This window comes from Neodiprion pinetum, chromosome 5 (assembly GCF_021155775.2).
Source record: "Neodiprion pinetum isolate iyNeoPine1 chromosome 5, iyNeoPine1.2, whole genome shotgun sequence".
Taxonomy (NCBI): Eukaryota; Metazoa; Arthropoda; class Insecta; order Hymenoptera; family Diprionidae; genus Neodiprion; species Neodiprion pinetum.
Genome location: NC_060236.1, coordinates 14235412 through 14253830, shown reverse-complemented (window position 1 = coordinate 14253830; position 18419 = coordinate 14235412). Strand labels below are relative to the sequence as shown.

Genomic DNA, 18419 nt, shown 5'->3' with positions numbered 1-18419 from the left:
CTCTAGCTTTTTCTGCACAATCAGTAAGAGAATGTCGAGCGAGACGTTCGATGTCATTTCCGAGAGAGGCTAAATCTTCCTTGGGCCCTTGACGTCTATTTTCGAACTGAGTAAAATAAAGTTTGGAAAGATGTTCTTCGCCAAACCGGAGTTTAAGAGCCGCACAAATGCTGTCGAAATTTTCAGAATCCGAATCTGAAAGCGATCCAAGAACTACCAAAGCCGGACCAGACAAAGACGCTGTCAAATTAGCTGCTTTCTGGGACGGATTCCAACCATTAACCTTACTAATCATGTTAAACTGACGTTCGTATAGACTCCAAGCAGACGAACTGTCATACGAACCGGGCTTCAAATTCGATTGTTTCGAGGGCAACTCTACAATACTCGCGGGAGGAACAGAGACCTGATTGAGTCCGAACGAGCTCTGAGTCTGCGGAGGGAGAACATTGACAGTTCCGCGCGATTTTAAAAAGGCCAGGAACTCTGACTGAATATCTACGCTGGGATGAGACGACGCGACAGGAGGCTCAACTACTTCCGAAATATCACGTGACGGAACATCGTGGCATCGCGGAAAAGAGCTAACCTGAGCTTGTCGCAAGACATGAGCAGGTGGAAAATTTTTAGCAACAGGGGGAATTTCGCCTCCCCCATAAATAGCGTCAGACCTTGATTGATCCGGAATTGAATGAATGGAGGTCCTCCTTGCCGGGACCGGGACTGAAGGAAGAGAAGTCCTTCTACCTGGGGATGGAACTGGGCGTATCGGGAATTCCTGCGGCCGCTCCTGAAGCTTCTGCAAACCTTGCAGGATCCCGATCAGCGCCTGAGACACGATTTCTTGTTGTTGACGCTGTTGCGAGAGGAGTTCGTGCAGAAGATTCTGCTGTTCTTGTTGCTGCTGTTGTAGCAGTTGTTGATGTTGTTGTTGCTGTTGTTGATGTTGTTGTTGCTGTTGTTGATGTTGTTCTTGCTGCTGAATCTGACGCATCAGCAAATCTTGGTTTCCCTGGATGAGCTCTGCCAAGAGAGCTAGTTGGGGCTGGGGCTGAACCTCAGCTTCCGAACGACGAGAAATGGAAGGAAACGCTGGTTCAGGAGAACGCTGGCACGATGAAACGCGTCCGGCAGCTCGTCGCTCCGCGCGCGATGCTCTCAACGTAGGAGTTCGTTGCATTATTTTGAATACTTCTTTACACTCAAAATCCACTCAAATGGCACAGAAGAGATCCCACTTCTGACACCAATGTTACAACGGGGGGAAATTACGAAAGATCTAAGAGAATCAAAGAGTTCTCTGTGCGTTTTAAGCGAACGCCGAGCCAAAGAAGTCTCACGAACAAGGAATATTAGACAGAAAATGGATGTATTTTAACACAAGCTCTCTTTTTAAAGTCTAGAGACTAACTGTTTTTACAATAATATCGGTTGACGCAGCAACCTTATTCTTTTTAAAGACATAAGAGGTTTATAAACGTCTTTTATCTATGATGACTACTAGATCATTTAAAAGGGGACAAAACGGGTGATTTCACCCTTTGTAACAGTATATACAAGTTAACCGCCAAAATAAAGAGTTCTTGAGAATATTCGAAGTGTGTTTCTCATCACTTTTGACAAGGTATTTATTACTCTCATTATTAGTTATCAAAATCCCCTCCTTGTATGCAAAACAGAAAAATCATCTTGGGAGGTGGTCAACTTTGGAGGGGTGTTTTACCCCTTTAATATAAGTTTGGGCCGATAAAAAAAAAAATACGTATGTCATCGATTTTGAGCCTCCATAACATACCAGAGTTTTATCGAAATCGGAGGGGGACACCTGAAAGCGTTTCCTTGTTAGAAATTTCAGACGCAAGTGTCCGCATTCAAATGTATCAGAATCCTGGTACCCTTCATGATTGTATGTGAGGCTACCTATGCCGAGGTATTTTTTGAGGTCTGAGGGTGGTTGAAGGTTCCTGAAACTGTCAAAATAATCGATGTTATTGTCGCGTTTCTTGTATGCAACCCGGTGTGTTTCCGGACCGGCTTTGTCGTCAAGGTTGATTATAGCTGACTCGTTTTTTCGTGGACCGTTTTCGGGCATTTTGTTTCGCATGAAAAAACCGCGGAAATGCGGAACCTTGAAGATTTTTGCGTATTGCAACAAGTCCCAATCAGTCAACGCTCGACGTGGTAGCATCGCATTTAGTTTTTTGGAAGATGGAGACCAAGACCTGTTTTGTACGGTTTCATGTGAAGCCCATTGCCCAACGCGATAGCTTCCATAGTTTTGTTGTGTCGTTTGCTCTCTCCCAGTTCTCGTCTAGCAGCACTTGCATCGTTCACAGCTTTTGCTATACCTACCGCACCACCGGCTAACGCGCCTAAGTCCGGCACTAAATAGGCGAAAATAGGAATCAGAAACGGTAGAAAACCACCGACTTTTGAAGGTACCGGTAGAACGCGAGGTGTTCGCACTTTACATTTACCACCCGCTTTTTTAACGGCGTTCTCAGCTCCCTTCAGCGCAGATTCGATAGCTACTTTTGCATCGTTGCTTGGAACCATAGAACGTTTTGCAACATTTATAATTTTTCTCAAGGTCACATTTTTTGACTTTCGAATTCCCATTCCGAGTTTTGATATTACTTTCATTGTATTACCTATTGCCCAAGCGGCTGCCTTCTTACCCAAATTTGCGTCCTTTGCGAGAACCCGTTTCCAAGCTTTCTCAGCCAACACCCTATCAGCCTCGTTTCTAACTTCAAGATTTTCACGATTCTGCGAGTAAGCAATGTCGTGGTCCTTGCAAGCTGCGTCAAGAAGATTGATTCCCGGATCACCCCGCGCGAGTCGCTTTGTTAATTTTGGACCAGGCCCACAGTACTGATAACCAGGTACATGCAATTCGACTGGAAGGCTGTTAATGATTTTATTCACCAGACCCTTGCCACGATGTTGCCGCCTGCTGCTGCTTCGTTCGCCTCTGTACGTGATCATGTTTGTGCGTTGACTGAAGCAAAGTGCTTTAAAACGGGGTATTCATAGCAAATCCGATCAGTCATGTCCGAGATGCGGTTTGAGAAACAACCTACTAAGCTTCCCGTGATGAATTTTGACAAACTTTCGGAGCAAAATGTCAAAAGGCACAAACGGCACGGTAAATTACTCCCGAATAGTGTACGTGCAATATTCTGTGGACCGTCAAATTGTGGTCAAACTAATGCGTTGCTCACACTTATAACCCATCCTAACTGACTCAGATTTGAAAATATTTACATCTACTTGAAATCTCTCAACCAACCTTAATACCAATTGTTGAAGCAATTGTTGGACCATGTTGAGAATACGGAGTATTTTGCGTTCACTGAGCGTGAGCAAGTGATTACACCGGAACAAGCACGGCCCAACTCAATAATCATATTTGACGATGTAGCGTGCGAGAAGCAGGACAATATTAGAGCCTACTTTTGCATGGGTAGACATCACGACGTTGACTGTTTCTATCTCTGTCAGACGTACGCGCGTATTCCCAAACATCTCGTGCGCGACAACGTCAACTTACTCGTGTTATTCGAACAAGACGATATGAACCTGAGACACGTATACAACGACCATGTAAACACCGATACGTCTTACACCGAGTTCAGAAGTATGTGCTCTGCACGCTGGAACGGTGAGAAGTACGGGTTTCTGGTGATCGACAAAGACTGTGAGCTCAACGAAGGACGATACAGGAGGGGATTCGATTCTTTTGTTAGCCTAGAAAAGAAATGAAATCTAACGTTTTCGAGCGAGAGACGCAATAGCGTTGCAGACTCAGTTGCGTCAACATGCAGAGCTCTGAAATTTCCAAGCAAAAAGATGTCCTACACCAGATAGCTCAAGCAAGTGCTGCGATCCGTCGAAAACACAGATTGCTCAAGTCGGGCAAGGAATCTACGGCCCGTATTCATAGTCAGGTCTCAAGGCGGTGCTTAAGACCGTCTTGGTGAAGATCGTCTTATTCGTTCAAGACCGTCTTGAGATGCTATGTATTCATAGTCGGAAAACAAGACGGTCTTCGTCAAGAATTTGGTCTCAAGCGCTAGCTTATTTCATTCAAGACCGTCTTGGCGAAGACTGAGCTTGAGACGGTCTTATTCGACGTTCGGTTGTGTTCGGAATATTTCCGATGTATCCCCCAATAAGATGCTCGGATTTTATTTCTCAGCCTGTGCAAGATATTCGTATAGGCATGCAGCTCTTGAGTATTTTTATAGTTTATGAACACAACAACGTTAGCGCCACGTAGAGGAACTAAAAAACGGGAACAAATCGCGTACAATTTTTTGTAGTGGGGGTATAGCTATAAAACGAAGAAGAAGAAGAAGAATTTTATAGTGTATGTTTATGTGTATATAATTTTTATATACACATATTTTAACCTATATCATTATGTCAACCTCTATACCGGTTATTAATAAATAAATTGTATTGATATGTTGAAAGGAATCCCGGTGCAGACTTGCAAAAAAATGCGCGTGAAAGGGACAACCTTTGATCTTCAAAGTTCAAAAGAGCAACTTTAGTTCTATTTACTGGCTGTATTTATAATGTATTGAATATTTTTACGTAGACAAATTTTCATAAGTATTGTCGTAACTATAAGACTGACGCTTAGTACAATTACGTACATATCAGTATTTTCATGAGTAAGTGAGGGGTTTAAAAATAAAATGAGAACCAATGATAAGTTATGAGTAAAATATGTATTCTAATGTTAACTGTTTGTACAAATTAAATTCAATTTTATTAAATATTTGGAGTATATTCATTCTCAAATCAATTAGTCTTTACAATTAAATTAACTTGATATACATATATTTTGATTAAATGAATAACCGTTCGATTAGAGCTTCGCGTATTGCAAAACCCTCTCCAGGCTGCCAATGCGGTGCTTGAGGTGGCAATTCATCCGCTTCTTCTTCTTCGATGCGATTATCTTCCGGAAGAGCATTATCCAATGTTAGTGATAAATTGTGTAGTACGGCACAAGCTACAACAATTGTGGTAGAGCACAACAATTTGGTTCCCAAACCTCGGGATAGGCAAGGAAAACGTCGCTTCCAAACTCCAAATGTTCTTTCAACAATTTGCCTTGTTCTGCTTTGTACGTTGTTATACCTATCAAGATACCGATTTGGTTAATTCACACATGTATACTTTGTCAATTTTATGACTACTTATCGAAATCTAAAGTAATGCGATAATCTTTATCTTACCTTTGTTGAGCATCTGTAATTGGATTTGCCAGCGGAGTCAGCAGAAATGGCAAGCACGGATAGCCGGCATCTCCAACCAGGGTTCCAGTAAGTTGTCTCTCATGATACCGCATGTAAATTCGTGAATTTTGGAATATTCGACTGTCATGGTTACTTCCAGGCCATTCCAGAACCACATCCAAGAATTCCATATTGGGTCCGACAACTGCCTGTGGTATCATTTGAATTAAAAGTACCGATTTTCATAGAATAGTATTGTTTATTTGTATCCTAGATAAAATTAATTGCAACTTATGGTATTTGTAAACGGTTATCGCCAACGCGACATACCTGTACGTTGAGGGAAAAATATCCCTTACGATTCCTATAAACCTCCTGCAGGTCTGCAAATTTCGTATGACATAATCGAATGTGAGTGCAGTCGATAGCGCCATCAACGCCAGGTAAACCGATACCCTCCCTGCGTGCACCAAGTTGTCTGAATAGATCTCTGTTTGCGATCATAGCAGCTTCCGTACTAGGAATTTTGATAATTGCGTGAATCAATGATGCAATTTGAGCCGATACTCTGTGTATTATCCTCGATACTGTAGACTGCGATATAGTCATCAGATCTCCGTTGACGAGCTGTACAGTACAAAATGTATTAGCAATCATTTATTCCATGATCACAGGAAGCAATGAAATCACTTTATATTTTCAGTAGAATGTCAGGAATTATAATCACAATGATCCTTACTTGAAAGCTAGCGGTAGCGTAAAATCGTAGACATATTAATAATTGCATGACAGGTGGAATTGGTAGACCACAATTATTGGCACTGACTAAGGCAGCTTCAATTCTAGGTAGTATTCCGTACATAATACCATCCTTTGAAAATCGGAATCGCCGTTTGAACTCCTGCTCGGAATAAAACTCGAACGGGTTTTGACCATCTCTGATGTATCTCTTCGGAGCTCGCTGTACTTCACCCTCGTCTTCGTCATTCGGCCCAACGTTGACCATTGCAACCACCTCAATCATATTATTCATTTCTTCGATCTGATCGTAGAAATTAAACATATCTTGCATATTCGCCATGTCAATAGAATTTCACTATTCACTTCACTTTACAAATTTTTCAAAGCGAATGCTCTCATAACCTCTATTTCAATTGCAAGTTTCCGTTGCTACCCTTTTACAGTAAATAATCCCGTCCCAGCTGCACTTTCCCAAACATTCCTTCACAATCTATTCCTGTTAATTTATATTGTTCGAATATAATATTTTCCAAACAATTCGTAATTATCAATTTCGTACGCATCAGAACAATTGAGTAATATTTAGGCAACAAGCATTTGCTTAAGTGCAGTCCGAACTCGACTTGATCAAGATACGTAAATAAGACTGCGTTAATTGACTATGAAACGTTGCGTGCTCAAGACCATGCTTATTTCAAATAAGACTGGACTATGCAACCTTGTAAGCACGCTTCGAATAAGACCGACTTGATGAAGACCGTCTTATTTGCCGCGTCTCAAGACCGTCTTGTTTGACGTCTATGGAACCAAACGCCATCTTAAGGCCTCGTATAAGACCGTCTTATTCGAGTCCGGTCTTAAGCACTGACTATGAATACCGGCCTACGACTCTGAAATGGAGTGACGTTCTCAAACCAGCAGTGACTCCGTTACTAGAACTGGTGAATGTTACAAAAGATACTAAACCCGTAAAACAAGAGGTGCAAGAAATTAAAGAAGAAATAAAGCAGATGAAAAATGAAACGAAAAAAGAAACTGTCTCGGAAATGGACGAGTCCTTTGCTTCGGCAGGAGATTAAACAATCGTAGAAACACCGGTCGAGAAAATCGAGGATGAGTATTTTGCACTGATAAGAGATGCGAAGACAAAAGGTGAATTGGACAACGTGTACGGTGTACGCAACCTCTCAAACGGACTAATGATTGGTGATTCGTTGATATCTTTTGAGAGCGACTACATTCGTATTGGCGATACGCGTTACCCGAAGACGAAGGGTTTGCTGGAACTTTTGTTCAAAAAGAAGCCTGACGGTTCTTCTGTGTGCGCCGGAGATCGGGAAAACTTTAAAAACATTATCCTCGCAACGAACGCGCATAAAAAGTATTACTCATCCGATGGGGCTGTTCGAAACGATAACAGTTACAAATTCAAAAATGTCATTGCCGAATTGATGGATTATTCCCCATTACCTCGCCGACAGTGTAAAGGTCTACTTCCGCAAGCTATGATCACTCGACAAGGTGTTGAAACGGAAAACGTTTTCTGGGATGATCCAAACGAGTTAATGGAGCGTCTTCGATTACTCCTGGCATCTCAGGCAGCGGGAAATCCGAGTCGCAATGACGAAATAATCTCCATTATCGAAGAGCTACGCGAAGCAGGAATCATCTATTAAGCAGCTCCCATCGTTTTTGCATTTATTACCGAGATGAGCGTCGACGTGTTTGGACGGCATCTGGATGAAAACACGGCCACGAGCACTCGCGGTCCTCCGGGTGTCAGATTTCAAATAACAGCGGACGGGCATTACGATATACGGAACAAGAGACTGTGCAATGTTGCAGATCCCGCAGAGGTGAACAATGGTGTAACTCTAAAAATCTTGAGACGAAAATTCAACGTGCTGCAAAAACAAATCGACAACCTCGATCAAATGATCAAAGCTTTCGAGCTCACCACGGAGAAAGCCTTGGATACCTTTTACACAGACTTTGAAACAGGCAGAGACCTGTCGATTCGAAACGCTGATAACATTCCTCAATTGGACTAAGAGCCCCGACTAAGAGCGTTGGAATATGAACGAGGAAAAGCAAGCACTGGTGACGGAACTGCATAAGCCTGCACGCCGGAATTACCCGCTTCGACGAGTAGACGTGCGCGGCATCGACGAGACCTGGCAGGCGGATCTTGTTGATATAACGTCATACGCTGGACAAAACAAAGGCTACAAGTACATGCCCACAGTCATTGATATTTTTTCGAAGTATGCGTGAGCTGTACCGATAAAGAGCAAGTCTGGAGATAATGTTACGAAGGCAATGGAATCTGTGCTTGTTCAAAGACGGGTGCCGAAAAATTTACACGTCGACAGAGGAACGGAATTTCACAACTCGAAATTTGAATCTCTTATGATACGTTACAGAATCAAACTTTACTCCACGTACAGTAATTTGAATGCTTCGATCTGTGAACGTTTTAATCGCACGCTGAAAGGTAAAATGTGGAAACGGTTCAGCATGCAAGGAAGCTACTAGTGGCTCAATATCTTATCTGATTTGGTTTCGGCTTACAACAACGTCAAATACTGAACCATAAGAATGAAACCGTCGGATGTCACCGTTGCAAACGAGAGGCTGTTATTACGTCAGGCGTACGGAGGGCTTCGAGCGATACCTACCGTATCGGCAAAATTCATATCCGGCGACAAAGTTCGAATCAGCAAATTCAAAAATGCCTTCGAGAAAGGTTACATTCCCAATTGGACGACTGAAATATTCACGATAAGTCGAGTGGAAAATACTCATCCTGTAACGTACAAGCTCAAAGACTACCGAGATCAACCCATCGCTGGTGGTTTCTACGAACAAGAGCTCCTCAGGGTTGAACATCCGGATATCTATCGGGTGGAGAAGGTGCTCAAGAAGCGTGGGAAAAAAATATACGTTTAATGGTTAGGTTTTGACAATACACACAACAGTTGGATAAACGAATCGGAGATGTAACATTTGAATAAATTAATTTTTTGTAAAAACTTATGTGCCTCTTTATTTTATACCCGACACATAACAAGTATGCATCTTTATTTTTCAGACAATCTACAGACATATGCATCGTTGTACAATTTTTTATATTTGGGAGCGTTCTTATTCACTATCCTACATAATAATATTTTATACATCATGGTACAGTTACAAATTACAAAGCTAAGGTGTAGGCTTGTAGCCCCACGGAAGCGTGTCGGTTGTGTTTTGAAACACGATCCGCTTTTCGTCATTCCAGCTCAGTGCCCATCTTCCATCAATTGGAGAACTTTTTTGTTCGCTAGAAGCATTCCATAAACGTTGTCAAGCGGATAATCAGACGTGTCGAATTTGTGCAAGTCCTCCTTCATATGTTCGAATATGTCGTGGACGGTAAAATTGTAAATTAAACTGTCGGTATCCGTAAGCATTAATTTTGCTCGGTTGCCGAATTTCTGCTTAATATAATTATAATGAAAATCGTAGATATATGTTTTAGCCAGATCCATGATGGAGAAACCTGCATACAATGGTTTATTCAACTTGACTTTCGTCTCACTCATTTCGACGATAATTATATCTTTGTCGAAAACGGTGCAGCTGTGAAAATTGGGTTTGGCTATAGTAGCTCCAGCACCGTATCCTTCATCCCATTTTTTGATCAGCCTGACATCTCTATACTATCTAACATTTTCCATTGTTTTGCCAAAAACTGCGTTGTTCATCAGTTTGTAAAAATTTTTCTTGAATTCGTTGTGAGTTTTTTTGCGCAAATCGGTATTTAAATCTATGTATTTTTTGAGCCCCGGAGTTTGTCTGAATTTGAGAATTTTGTTGATTTAGAGTAATTTTAAGCCTAATTGTAAGCATTGTTTCAAAACGCTATAGTGAACAACGTAGTTTTTCTTGGAAAGTACCGTGGTCGTCAATTTCGGTTACTTACTATTCGAGATCGGAGGTATATAGTGCTCCGGACACAGTCGTCAATCCTTATCAATTTCATGCAGTTCCTCAGGATATTCCCAATCCACCTCCAGTATGTAACCCAACTCCGCATCGTCCGAGATGGTGAGAACGTCGCATTGTCCGAAGTCTGATAACCATTCGAAAGAATTGTATGGCAGAGCAAAGCTCATAGCAGCACCGTACAAATTATTAACATCAAAGTACATGAGATAAGATTCTTCGACCTCAGGATCGAATTCCTCTTCCATGTACATGTTGTAAGCCTTTGCGTATCTGTTCGAGCACTGTGACACACCACCACGAATACGTTTTTCGATGAACATAACCATATCCATGTCGGTGAGAAGCTTGAGCTCGACGTCGGTACACTTTAACATCGCATCAAACGACAGACCGGGCGCGGTGTAATAATGTAACGGGTCCAGGTTGTACATTGTCCAACAGCTCTGTCGAAAGTTTTGAAAAACGTCGGCTAGTAAAAACACGTCCGTCTGTAAATACAAGTCCGAATACTCTTCCAAAGTTTGAACGTTAAAAGTTTGCCAAACTTTACATGCATGTGCATAGTCGTCGTCTGATATATCCGGATCACTTAATTTTGAGTGAAATTGTTGTTCGGACGGTAGCCGTCTGTCCTCGAGCTTTTCCCAACTGTCTATATATCCGTACGGGAACACTCCTTTTCTGGTGAATAACTGAAATTTATCTGAGCTACGATAAAATTTTCGTGTGATTAACTTTTGATCATCACCGAGATACGTTGCTAATTTCTCAAGACTACTGGGCATGAAACGGTACGAATCTACGAATCTAAACTTTATATCTGTCCCCTCGACATATTTTGTGAAAGAAATGTAGTTTACTTTGTTCACGGGTAGAAGCTCAATTGTGCCCTCGAACGATGTAGCCAGTGCTTTGATCAGAAAATGTGAGTCGTAACCTGACAGACTGTGGAATATCACTGGGATAGCCGCGAATTTTGGTAATTTGGATTACAGCTGCGGTGAGCAGCACCACGGTACTTTCCCGTGAAATGGCAGTGATCACGATGTTTCACGTCTGTGAGTGTAAATGGTTTTTCACAAATATTTCACACTGTTGTTGAATGAAATTCGTTGATTTGATTGGAATTGAGCGGTTTCATCGGTACAACAGTTTTGAAATAAACTTCTAACGAATGTGCCAATTCCGCTAACTCATTCACGAACCATTGAATGCAAGTCTCTCCACGATTGATTTTGAATTTTGAAAGCGAATCGTCAAACGCACAATGTAGATAGTAAGCTATACTAAACGGAAGATGCTTCTGATAAATTGTTCTTGTACCCATCTTTTTGAGCGTAAGTTCCAGTAAACATTCGAGATCCGCGTCAATGCAGATTAGAACGGTTTCTTTGTGCTTGAAATTTTTGAATTCCAGTATCTTTTCCTCCTCTGTAGGTAGAATAACTTTGGTTTTGTTTAAATTTATGCAATCCACATTGTGCTTTGTTAAACATCTTTCAGATTGAAAGCAAGTCAAACATCTATCGCACAACCAAGTACGACACTTATGCTCAGAAATTTGAGATCTTGTTAATCGAGACAGATTTCGAATAAAAGTGAAATGAAAGATTCTATTTTTTTCATAATTTTCCATATCAACATCATCATCGTCATCGTCAGTGATTTCAGTTTCTATCGCTTAAAGAAGAATTACAGGTTTATTAGACTCATTCTGACTCAGGTGAATTGGTACTATTTCACTTTTTTTCCGATCACCTTGGTCTATACCATAAACGTTAATCGAAAGGCCGTTAAGCTTCTCAGATTTTGAAATGGTGTTTTTGTCTAGAGACAAAGGAAACTTAATACCATCATACCGTAGCACTAAGCTGAAATGTGGGTACGAGCTGATCGCGTTAGGATGGTTGTTGTCGGCTGGGAACAGAGCTGCGGTGACCGACCAAACAAAGCAGTAAGAGTCGTTGTTTCTGATGTTTACCACAGCCTTGATATCACTGATATGCTTAGGTAACGGGGTGTACGTGAACAAACCGCCTCTTAGTGGCACGTACTTGTTGATATTCACAGTCAAATTGATTATTTCAGTCAGCGACCAGCCTGAATCCTTTTCCTGGAAATCTTTTACCTTTTTCAACAAACGCTCCGTCGCGTTTTCGATGAACCATTCGTTGATATCCGTTGTCTGGAGGATGATTTCATTTCTCGTATTAAAAACTTTGATCTCTTTCACCGTGCGATCATCTTTTATAACTTCAAATTTACAAGCCAGGATAACGTTGGCTTTCAAGCTACTGTCTTTTTTCAGAGCGTTTTTTAGTCTCGTCATAGCTAGTACCTTTGCGTCTTCTAGAAATCTCTCCACATCTTTATGCTTCAAATTGACGATGGATCCAGTTCGAAATCTCCCCTTGAAAGCTGATTCCCAATCTTCCAAGTAAACTCGATCGCTTCTTCTTACTTTCCGCGTACCTCCGCCCATTTTCTGAGGACGTTTGAATTTTTTCGCGAGTGCTTTCAAGAGTCCGATCGTTGAGATAATTCTTATTTTTTCTCCAATCGATGAAGCCTTTCGCAAAATTTTGTTCAGAAGCCGAATATTTTGACTTTCAAATTTCATTAATTTCTGAATCTCTGCTGTTGATAATGATTTGTCCACGATCTTGTACGCCGATTCCATAATATCGATCAATCTTAAACACTTCGCGAATTCCATTTTGAGCTTTTTCCTCACGTATACTTGACAAGTTGTGACTTAATGATCGATTGCACTGATGAGCGTCCTTTTTATAGGGCAGCTGTACGTATGTTTATGTATGCGCGCGCACCTTTTAGCATTCCCAGAGCGATAGTAACCCAACACCGCAGATTCATGGCTCTGAATGTACCGCGGCTATCGGTCGACCTTGCACTCTGGTCTTGACTGAACCCGTTCAAAATTCATCGTTGAGTTCACATAGCAGTTACAAGCCAAAAAAAATGTCACGTGTTTGATATCAAACCGATATCCGAATAAGTGAAAAACAATTCTCAGAACCATTAATTTTGGAATGTCGCGTGGTTGATAACGTGGGAAAGGAATGTAAGGTGGTTGATGTCACACATCGGCGATATCCTAGTGGATAAAAAACATGAGAGCTGTCATGGGACAGCCGGTACGAACGAAGTTCCTTACGCTATATTACTGCTCATTGAATAAATTAAGAACGTTTAATTGAAGAATAATTAAATGAAAAATCAAATATATGAAAGAATGGTAATAAAATCGTACGAATGTGTTTTTGAAAGATATAAAAAGAAAGAGAGGCAAAGTATAGACGTACGCTGTGAGAGAGCGCGCTGCGGCCCAAAGTATAGTTGTACGCTGTAGGAGAGAGAAAGAGGGGCGAAGTATAGTCGTGCGCTGTGAGTGAGAGAGACCGCTGCTGCCGTCTCCCACCCCAAGCGCTGAGACAGAGAGAGAGAGCGCGCGCACACGCTGGAATAGAGAGAGAGAGAGAGAGGGAGATCGCGCGCACTATAGCAAACGAGCACTATAGCCAAAAAGTGTCGGTTTTTTGGTGTCGTTTTTTTCCGCCTAGCCCCTACGGTGAACGAGCGATAAGGAACTTCGTTCCAAAAACAATTCTCGGAACTATTGATTTTGGAATGTCACGTGGTTGATGACGTGGGAAAAAAACGTGGGGGTGGTTGATGTTACACATCAGCAGTCCTACCGTGTGAAAGGAATTCGGAGTGGTTAATGTTACACATCAGCAGTCCTATCGTGGGAAAAGAATGCGGGAAAAAAGCTCTCGCCCCCGCTGCGCCCTCTACCGTTGGCAGGCGAGCACTACAGACTTTGACCTTCGGTCGGTAAGATTGTCGGTGAAACAGCATCATTTCGACCTTCTACCGATAAGAATTGCCGGCAAAGCAGTGCGATTTTTACCGTCGACCGATACAACTGTCGGTAACGTGACACGTTTTTGATCTCAAGTCGGTACGTCAGAGCACGCTTTATCTGACGAGAGTGGGGGTAACCTTCAAGGGTTTGCGTCTGGAGTGCGCGAAGCGGCTCGGTCAGTAAAGAAGGTGTTAGTACTCAGAACCCGCGTTGCTATACTACTCACATTCATGGAAAAATCACAAAGGATGATAGCGTGGCTGCGGTGACGGTTACGAAATTGATCAATATGGCCTTTTGCCATTTGTTTGAGGAAGTTCGCTATGAGTTGAACGGTGTAGAGATTGATCGGAATAAAAATGTTGGCATCACCAGCACTATGAAGGGTTACGTATTCTTGTGTCCAGGCCAGCAATATGGTTTGGAAAATACCGGGTGGTTGAGCGGGGATAACGAACTAACCAATGCCGCTGCAAATTTCGATGTTGTTTTACCGTTAAATTATGTGCTAGGCTTCGCCGAGGATTATTGTCGAGTCGTTGTAAATGCTAAACATGAGTTTATTCTCACACATTCCAACACTGGTTTGAATGCCGTGATTCAGAACTTGATCACGGAAAACTTTAAAATCACCCTAAATAAAATCGAGTGGTTGTTGCCATACATCAAACTGGCTGATAAACCGAAAATCCAGCTACTCAACTACATCGCCAAGGATCCGGCTATATCCATGAGTTTTCGTTCTTGGGAAACGTACCTGTATCCGATGCTCCCGTCAACAACGCGGAATATATGGTCAGTCAAGACATCGACGCAGCTTGAGAAGCCGAGATATGTCGTTCTAGGATTTCAAACTGCAAGGAGAAACGAGCCGCTGAAAAATTCTGGCGTATTCGATCATTGTCGGATCAGAGATGTAAAACTCTTCCTCAACTCGCAGTGCTATCCCTACGGAAATATGAATCTTGATATATCCAATAATCAATACGCCATTCTCTATGACATGTATGTTCGGTTTCAAATGACCTACTACAACAAAGAAGCTGAGCCTTTGCTATCGAAGCGCGAATTTAAAAACCGTTCCCCCTTATCACCATCGATTGCTCCAAGCAGAACGAAACATTGAAAACTGGACCTGTCGACATTCGATTGGAATTTGACTCTAGCATTGCGTTCCCCCCCACACACTCTGCCTACTGCATGATCTTGCATGATCGCATTGTTGAATATAATCCGATTAGTGGTACTGTGAAAAAATTGGTATAAGTCAATTTTGAGATGGTATGTTTAATTATTACTATTATTGCGTGAATAATGGAAATATGTGTAAAGTTATTTGCGCAATTCAAAATATGATAATCTATCACCATTATTATGTATAAACTGAAAACGGAATGTAATTGTTGATAAATAAAAAACATCTATTCAAAGCATTCAGCGGCTATTATTTGAAAAGTTCACCCACCCACCCACCCACATGATGAATAAAACAATAGAAAATTTCCACCTATTGATGGAATATTCCTTTATTTAAACTATTTGGGGATTTAACTTCAGGGTTATGGTGTACCGTATGACAAAGCTATGAAATAATGCTAATTATGCCATCAATAAACTGTGATTAATAAGTATTTTTGTTTCTTCAACAGATATATATATATACATGTATATATTACATTTATTTGAATAAATTATATTACTTAAAATTAGATTCAACTGTAATTCGGAATATATATAACCACAATAAATTCTATCAATGTTTTTTCTGTTTTTGGAAAGACAGAACGTTTTCGTGGGAGACCCCGTGCACTCCTTGACATACCACTTCTTCAAACGCTGAACGTTTTCGAAGGCGCAGTTGTATCCCGTTGAAGCGTTTCCATGATAATCACAGCACCAACCCGCCTCTTCCATATGTTTTAGTTTTTCCAGTGATGGTGGTGAAATGTGTAGATCTTCCATGTTTATCACTTTTGTCCCACCAAGGATCTTCGTCAGCCACTGTTTCTTCTCCTCACCTTTGACATGTACATAGCATGCATATTTAACAGCCTTTTTTTACAATTTTCTGCACCTCTGCATAAGGTTCGATTCCCGCATTCCAGGGTATTCCGTGAAAATTGCGTGTTAGCCAAGCGTTAGTAGCTTTGTGTTCAGCTGATAGATCCGCCCAAGCGTACGGCAGTTTGAAGAGAATGCGGCTCAAACCCGATGAGTTTATGTTTATGATACAAAGTTCCTTGGGTATAAATTTATCGTTGGGGCCAACGAAACTTTGAATGTCCATGATCATCTCCATATTGCAAGTTGGAACAGTGCTGTTTGTTACGCTCAAATTGCTCATCTGTCACACAAAAATTCAAATTTGTTGTATTCGCCTCCTTGATATTTCATTCGTAGAATGCCCTAGATTATCGTCTTCTGCGTTGCGTTGAATTGCACCACATCATTTTCCATGAGGCTGACAATTCGTGGGGGTAAAAATATTTTGAATTGTTAATTTAGCGCGAGAAGAATACTCGTGCCGTACTTGGTATTTACGCTTCTTACCCCCGTCACGCTGTACTCCTCCCCAACCTCCAAATCAGACATTCTCTTGGTGGGTAGCGTATCCAGGCGACAGACGAGGTTGATTTTATTTGAATCCATCAAGTTCGATGTAGATTTTATAAATTTGACGTACTATGGATACTGAAGTTCACAATGGGAAAACGTTGAAAACAATATAACGTGCTGAATGAGCTCGCGATTTATATACCAACTAACCACACTCTCCCCCCTAATAAGTTCTTGAAAGCGAAAGTTTACGAATCATCATCAACATTACCAGCTTATCTAATTGCGGTGTCGCCATCCGGTCGATTTAAACAAAAGAATGTATTTGAAGTATGTGGAAAAAACTATTTTTCGCCCGGGGGCAAACTATTGACGTGAAAGTTTAGGGGTGACGGTAAAAAAATCAGAATGTCCGCTTATCCAGCCAAGAAATGAATCACATTATCAAACATTCTGACGATAAAAATCGAAATGGCCGCTCGCCCGACTAAGCAAAAATCAAAATGTCTGCTCATCCGGCTAAGCAAAAATCAAAATGGCTGCTCATCCGGCTAGGAAAAAATCGAAATGGCCGCAATCAAATGACTGCTCGTCACACAGCAAATCGAGCGCGTATACTGGTTACGTCATGGTTACGTCATGTTTTGGGTGAGAACTGTCGTATCCTATCTACTGATGACGTCGAAATAGTGCATGAGGAAACCTATTCCAGCACTTATCGAAATCGCAAAGATTTTGCCAAAAATATCTCGCTATTCCTCCAGTTTTAAAGCCGAGAAGTTTGTGTTTCGGATTGAATTGAAAAGACCCTATTCTGACCGATCGGACACCCAGCAATTCAGAAAACGCAGCGGAATGTGCGTGGGATCAACCGCAGAGGAATGGCAATCAAAATTCGCGGATTTCCAGTTGTAACTTTTGATGAGTTGATCGCAGCGTATTGTGACTGCGCCCAATCGATTCTCCGGACGAAATTACTGGGAGAAAGTGCATGCGATTACCTACTCCAGCACTTGTTGAAATCGCAAAGATGCCGCCAAAATTGTCTTACTATTTCTCCAGTTTTGGTGCCGAAAAGTTCAGATCTAATATTCGATTATGATGACCTGTTTCTGACCGATTGGACACCCAGTAACTCGGGAAACGCAGCCGAATAAGCGTTAGATCGACCGCAGAGAAAAAGCATACAAAATTCTCCGATTTTTGGTTGTAACTTTTGATGAGTCGATGGCAGCGTATTGTAACTGCGCAAACTCGATTTCTCTGGCGTAATTTCGTCGAAACAGTGCATGAGAATACCCTATACAACACTTGTCGCAATCGCAGATTTCGCCAAAAATGTCTCACTAATTCTCCAGTTTTGGAGCCAGAGAGTTCTGGTTCCAGGTTTAATTCAAATGTATCTGTCCTGACTGATAGGACACTCAGGAACTCAGAAAACGCAGCGGAATGAGCGTGAGATCAACCGCAGGAAAATGGCGATCAGAATTCCCGGATTTCCGGTTGTCACCCTTGATGCGTCAATAGCTACGTATTAGACTGCGCACAATCGATTCTCCTGACAAAATTACGTCGGTACAGTGCATGGAAAAACCTTTTTTAACACTTATCGATACTGCGAAGATTTCGCCACAAATGTCGGACTATTTCTCCACTTCTGGTGCCAAAAAGTTTAGGTCAGAGATTTGATTAAAATGACCCTCATCTGGCTGATTGGCCACCCAGTAACTCGGAAAACGCAGCCAAATGAGCGTTAGATTAACCGCGGAGGAATGGCAATCACAATTCTACGATTTTTAGTTGTAACTTTTGATAAGATGATAGCGGCGTATTGTGACTGCGCAAAAACGATTTCTTTGGCTGAATTACGTCGGAACAGTGCATGAGAATACCTTTTACAGCGGTTGTCGCAGTCGCAAAGATTTCGCAAAAATGTCTTACTATTTCTGCAGTCTTGAAGCCAAAAAGTTCAGGTTCCAGATTTGATTGAAATG

The 18419-nt window shown here is 41.6% G+C and overlaps 2 protein-coding genes across 2 annotated transcripts; one reads left to right on the top strand and one right to left on the bottom strand.

Moving 5' to 3' along the window:
• Positions 1 to 4724: 4724 nt before the first annotated feature.
• On the bottom strand, positions 4725 to 6879 carry LOC124219329 (putative nuclease HARBI1). The gene is made up of 4 exons (XM_069136498.1): positions 5992 to 6879; positions 5574 to 5879; positions 5253 to 5461; positions 4725 to 5154 (listed from the first exon to the last, which is right to left on the bottom strand). The coding sequence occupies exons 1-4, from the start codon at positions 6331 to 6333 to the stop codon at positions 4860 to 4862; spliced, it is 1152 nt and encodes a 383-aa protein (XP_068992599.1). The 5' UTR covers positions 6334 to 6879; the 3' UTR covers positions 4725 to 4859.
• Positions 6880 to 14158: 7279 nt separating this feature from the next.
• On the top strand, positions 14159 to 14995 carry LOC138191036 (uncharacterized). Its single transcript, XM_069136497.1, has one exon. It carries the CDS (start codon positions 14159 to 14161, stop codon positions 14993 to 14995), a length of 837 nt encoding a protein of 278 aa, XP_068992598.1.
• Positions 14996 to 18419: the final 3424 nt, after the last annotated feature.

Coding starts and splice junctions, on each gene's coding strand:
- LOC124219329 (XM_069136498.1), bottom strand. CDS start 6,333: ATGGCGAATATGCAAGATATGTTTAATTTCTACGATCAGATCGAAGAA. Junction 5,880..5,991: donor ACGCTACCGCTAGCTTTCAA/GTAAGGATCATT, acceptor TGTACTGTACAG/CTCGTCAACGGAGATCTGAT. Junction 5,155..5,252: donor ATTACAGATGCTCAACAAAG/GTAAGATAAAGA, acceptor GTATCTTGATAG/GTATAACAACGTACAAAGCA.
- LOC138191036 (XM_069136497.1), top strand. CDS start 14,159: ATGGCCTTTTGCCATTTGTTTGAGGAAGTTCGCTATGAGTTGAACGGT.